Below are 5,365 nucleotides of genomic sequence, written 5' to 3'. Positions count from 1 at the left end.
CTGTCCTCAAAGAAAAAAGGCCAGTACAGGGCAGTAAGGTCTCCTTTCTGCCTTTGACAGGACATACACTACCCCCTGCACCTCACAAATCAGCAGTAAAAATGGCCATCTTTTCAGTGCCCAAATCAAAAATCTGGAGAGTTGATGTGGTGGAAAGAGTCAGCAGAGTAAACAGATCTCCTTCCAGTAGCCATAGAAGAGTACAAGAGAATCCAGCATTCACGACCAATTCATCATTTTCCCCCAAATCCTCTGCCCCATATCTACAAGTTCCAAAATTCCACAGTCAGATCTGCGCCTGTGCCTTGAGGCAGAAGGGGACAGGTGTTATTCCAAATTACAGAGAAACAGCAAAACCCAGGAGGTGCTGCCGAGCTCTTCCATGTCTCATAGGCGCAGGATGGTGCCAAGTGTTCGCTGAGCACTGCACAGCTTATTCCTCAAAGGTTTGGACAAATGATCAAAGATGCCACGACACACGCTGCCACCACCTTTGTTGCGATACTTACAGAGCTGTCATTTACAAGTTCAGCCAAGTGATGATGAGTGGGATGCAGAGGATGGAAACGTTGGGAATATGGGTCCAGGCAAAGCTTTGGGCCATGCGGGGGCTGCAGAGGTCGAACAAGCTGCCTTGAAATTTGATTTTTTGAGACTCCCTTCTCAGCATCTCCCAGACGGCCACTGCTTCCTTCTGGCACTCCCAGACCGCCGTCAGGGCACACGTGTGAAATTCATCCCAGTACCTGCAGCCAGGGGAGACACCGCACCATCAGTCCCTTTGCGGCAGCTCAGCACCAAGGAGCAGAGCCTCGCGGCCCCAATCCTGCCCTTTGAGCAGCAACAACCTCAGTATTCTGTCATCCCTTCCATCGTCTCCCAGAGCATCTTGGCTAAAACTCCAAACATCAAAACACACTGAAATTATTTCATGCCTTTTTTTTTTTCTTTCTTTCTTTCTCTGCAAGTCAATAAAATCCATTATTTTTCCATCAACAAATGTTTCCCTTCAGCACTGAGCACCCCGAGTATTTAAAACAGGCTGCAAAGAAAGACCCAGTGTGTTTCATTCACAGCTTTCTCCAAGCTGAGTCAAGGGCGAAACGCAAGCACAAAGCAAAGAGAAGGACAACATCTCCCGCAGACGGTCACAGCTTTACAGCGAAGGTACAGGCAGGGGCAGGAGGAGTTATTCACTCTGTTCTCATTAGACACATCTCCATTTATCTGCCAGGTATTACCCTGCATGAGTAGAAGCCATTCAATGGGAAGAGGCTCTTAAGGAGTACCAGGGAAAAACAAGAAGACGGGCAAAGATAACCCGCAGTCCTGTAGTAAGAAACGGGGAGCTGACTGCTGAAGACCCATGGGCTGCCTCCCCTGGGGATGCCGACTTGGATTTTTTGGGTTTGGTTTTTGTTGGGTTTTTTTCTTCTCCTTCTTCCCGCCCCCCAAGGGAAAATCCCAACAGAAACAGAGCTGAAAACTGCAGTCCCCGAGAAGACTCTCCCAGGAGGGGCACGGTGGACACCACCCCACCGGTCCAGCACGCTGGGGCCAGTGCCACAAGGGCTGACCCCACCAAGGGCTGACCCCACGCTGTATATACCCAGAGCAGTCCTCAGCCTGCTGAGCCTCATCCCCTCCCCAGGCTCCTTCCTTAGCTATGGCGAAGCAGCGCGGTGGCTCTGAAGAAGTCGGGTTTCCGCCATTTCCCGCGAGCTCTCTGCCCGCAGGTGTCAAGCGGAGCAGAGCAGGGTGGGCTCCAGCTCTCCGAGGACCAGGACAGCAGGTACCAGGCTGGGCTGTGTCCCCCCACCCAGCACAGGGTGGACAAGAATGAGCATCCCTGCCTGATTTTTTTTTATTATTTTTTTTTGGCTGCCAAGTATCTGAGGATAGTGGGGGCATTAGACTCTGCATCAGACTCCCCAAAAGCTGCTGTAGATGCTGCTCTGTGTCAGGGAGGGCACCCGCAGCCTGGCAGGTGGCTGCACGCACACTAGTGTGTCCGTAAGTCCTGACACAGCTGAATTCACAGGCGAGACCTCTTTTTTTGTAGGTACAAACCCACAAAATAAAACAGCAGGAGCCCAAAAGCCTCAGCAAATGCCACGGGCCATCCTTCCTCTCCTCTGGAAGTGGCTCCTCACCAAAACACAAACTTCCCCAGGGACAGATAAGGCTCTACACCACGCTTGCCGCTAACCCCGCCCCCATGACTTCTTTCAGAGAGAGTTTCTTTTACCTGCAAAGAGCTTCACAAAAGCATTTTATACTGCAGCTTCTTTGGAGCAACGCACGTCCTGGCTCCCAAGGCCAAGGCAAGGCAGGGACCAGCCACGGGCAGCACCCCTGAGTGCCAGCCGGCTCAGCCCCCAGCACCCCCGGCTCACACCCCCAGGCACCCCAGCTTTGCTGTCCCACGTTAGCCGGGGCTGGGCACCACCTCCAGGCCACAATTCACCTGCAATCTGGGAGCTGCCTAGAGGACAGGGGCAATTGCTCTGCCGCCCTCCCCATCCCACCAGGACACCAGGCACACGTGCCAGCCCTCGGGAAGGAGATGCAGCCCGGACAGCCGAGCAGGGATGCTGCACACGGGGAAGGGGCACCTTGGTTTTGTCCAAGTGCCCTGTGCTGGAGACGACACCTTGTACAGGCAGGCGGACCCGAGCACTCTACTTACTTAGTTTTCCTACCAGGGCTTACGTCAGAACGCCAGCTGTGAAAGAGTTCATTAAACCGAGTCACTGTGGCAGAATAAATGTCTCCAGATAATGAGAAAAGCTGGTGCCGAGCCAGGTAACCTCCCGCTCTCGTTCCTGAGCTGCAGCAGCAGCAGCTCTGCCAGGCGAGGGTTAAACCTGGCTGTGCCTTCGGGCAAAGGATGGCTCAGGGATGTCAGAGGGGGATGACAGCTCCTGCCTGGTTCTGCTTTCAGCCGGGATGGCAATTCCCAGTGTTTCACCCTTCGCAGCCTCCATCTGCTCAGCCAGGCAGGCTGCCATTGAGTGACTTGCCCAGCCCGGCCCTGGGGCAGCACCACGCACACAGAGCAAAGATGCCACCAGCCCCATGTGGGCTCCCAGCTCCACGACTATCCCTCACCCGCGCTCCTGGAGAGGGGACCACGGCTCCAGAAAAGCAGACAGCAGCAGGGAAGGCTGAAAGTTAAGGGCAAATAATTTTGAAATATTTCCAAATATTTCAGGAAGGAAGCTGGGACATCCCTGGAGGTGTTCAAGGCCAGGCTCTGAGCAACCTGGTCTAGTGGAAGGTGTCCCTGCCCAGGGCAATGGGGGTTGGAACTGGATGATCTTTAAGGTCCCTTCCCACTCAAACCCTTCTATGATTCTATGATCACCACCTTTTTCCTCCAGCCACAGCAAGCCCAGCTAGCCATGCACTGGGACTGGTAGGAGAAGCTGGCATGTCCCTGAAGGTGCAGAGCCCCAGCCCTGCCAGCAGGGAAGATCCCAGGACCTGTTCTGTGATGGTTAGTGCCCCAGAGCCTGTAAAAAACCCAAAAACTTATCTCACACATTTCATGTGAGTTTCAGCAGAGGAATTACTACTCCAGTGGTCAGCCAAAGCAAGTACTGGGCTGCCGGCTCAGTTGTTTTCTAGTAACAAGGAGCCACATGTTCAAAAAAAGTATATATTACAGCCCAAAGCAGAGCAGTTCCTGTTTCAACCCAGCCTTCAGCCACATCCCAGAGAGAATTTTCATCCTGAGCTAGGCTGTCCCATGGAGAAGGGGGAATGAAGAGCAGGTCACAGCCAACCTCCCATCAGCATGTTTACAAACAGGGGAATGCATGGACAAAATAAATGAAAATTAAAAAAAGGGAGGATAGTTAGTTTTCCATTCTTCTTGAGGAAAAGAGTTTTGTTGAAGGGTTTTCCACTTCTGGCAACAACCAAAGTTAGATATTTCATCTGGGGCAGGTGGAAGGGCTGGGGACCCTCCGCTTGCCTCGGCAGCGGAACTGGCTCCTTGTCCCGGCTTGCTCAGAAACCAACCTGCTGCCACCAACTGCCCCATTCCGGATGCCCCCGGCCCTGCTGCAGCCCTGACAGATGCCATCCAGCTGTGCTGACACCATGCAGTGCATCCCAGAGCCTCTACCCCACGGCTAAGGGCGATGCCTTCCCCTCCCAGCCCACGGTGGGGGGTTCAGAAGCTTGGAAAGGCTGACCCACAGGGCACTCAGCCCCTCGCCTTGCCCTGCCACCTTTCAACCGCCCAAAGGCACAGGGGGGTTCCCTTCATCTCTCTCTGCATTTCCTTCTGACTCCTTTCCACTCCCCACAACTCACTGCTGGGGACACGGAGCTGCCCCCAGTTATCCCCAAAAACACTTTATTTTCGCCCTTCTACTTGCTCCCCTCTCTTCCCCCCAACCCGTTCTGCCCACTTGCTTTTTAAACAGAAGACCTTTCCCCAAACCCACCCAACACCACCCCTCGGGATCCAACTCTCGCTGTTATTGCAGTCCTGCTCAAGTTCACCTCCTCCCACCACCATCATCTGGGGGCACCGCTACAGACTCACCCACCCCACGGGGGGGCCAATTCCCGCCAGGAGGAGGAAGGGGCTGAGCAGGGAGGGAGAAGGATGGCTTTGGGCAGCAGCACTTGACTCAAGGGGCCACCCGGCCCAGGGGCAGTGCCCAAAAGCCACGCTGGCCGTGCACCACAGAGAAACCCCCAACCTGCCATCCTCCGGGGAGCGGCCCCACCGTGTAGGAAATGCAGGGGGCCCTGGTGTGGGGCCGTACTCACCCACAGACTCGGTGCAAGCTCTGCAGCTCCGTGCCGTCCTCCTCCTCGTACGTGGCCATGTTTTTCCCCAGCTTGAGCACGCAGTCCGAGAAGCCTTGGTACACGTTGACGCAGGTGGTGCCCGATGCCAACAGCCCGGCCAGGTGCCCTGCCAGCCACCCAGGGGGTCAGCGGGAGCACCCACACCTTGGGGACAGAGCCCACCTCCCTCCCAGGAGGACCGGGCCACCCCTGGGCCACCCCAGTGCCGCTGCCACCCAGGCACGGCGAGCTTCCCCTTCCCCGCAGAACACCCACCAACCTCCCGCCATGCCTTGCCCGTGCCCAGCCCTGCCTGCGTTTGCAGAGAGCCCCAAAGCGCCGCTCTGCCAGGACAGGGAGCCCATGCGGGGGCAGTCGGGGCGCCCCGCACCCACCACCAGCACTCCCGGCCCCGGGGCAGAGGGCAGTGACAGGCGGGGAGAGGGGGGGCACGGCCAGATCAGCACTGGGAGCCAGGACCCACCGGGGAGAGACGCACAGCACCGACCCCAGCAGGAGGGATGGAGGGATGGAGGGATGGAGCGACGAAGGGATG

The 5,365-nt window shown here is 56.2% G+C and overlaps 1 protein-coding gene across 1 annotated transcript; it reads right to left on the bottom strand.

Moving 5' to 3' along the window:
* Positions 1 to 520: 520 nt before the first annotated feature.
* Positions 521 to 5,099, bottom strand: LOC104285271 (neuritin-like). The gene is made up of 3 exons (XM_009883703.1): positions 5,090 to 5,099; positions 4,789 to 4,936; positions 521 to 746 (listed from the first exon to the last, which is right to left on the bottom strand). The coding sequence occupies exons 1-3, from the start codon at positions 5,097 to 5,099 to the stop codon at positions 521 to 523; spliced, it is 384 nt and encodes a 127-aa protein (XP_009882005.1).
* Between the last annotated feature and the right edge of the window lie 266 nt (positions 5,100 to 5,365).

Source organism: Charadrius vociferus, unplaced genomic scaffold (genome assembly GCF_000708025.1).
Source record: "Charadrius vociferus isolate BGI_N301 unplaced genomic scaffold, ASM70802v2 scaffold320, whole genome shotgun sequence".
In the NCBI taxonomy this organism is placed as follows: domain Eukaryota; kingdom Metazoa; phylum Chordata; class Aves; order Charadriiformes; family Charadriidae; genus Charadrius; species Charadrius vociferus.
Note: the sequence above shows the minus strand (reverse complement) of the source record. Positions and strands in the feature narration are given on the sequence as shown.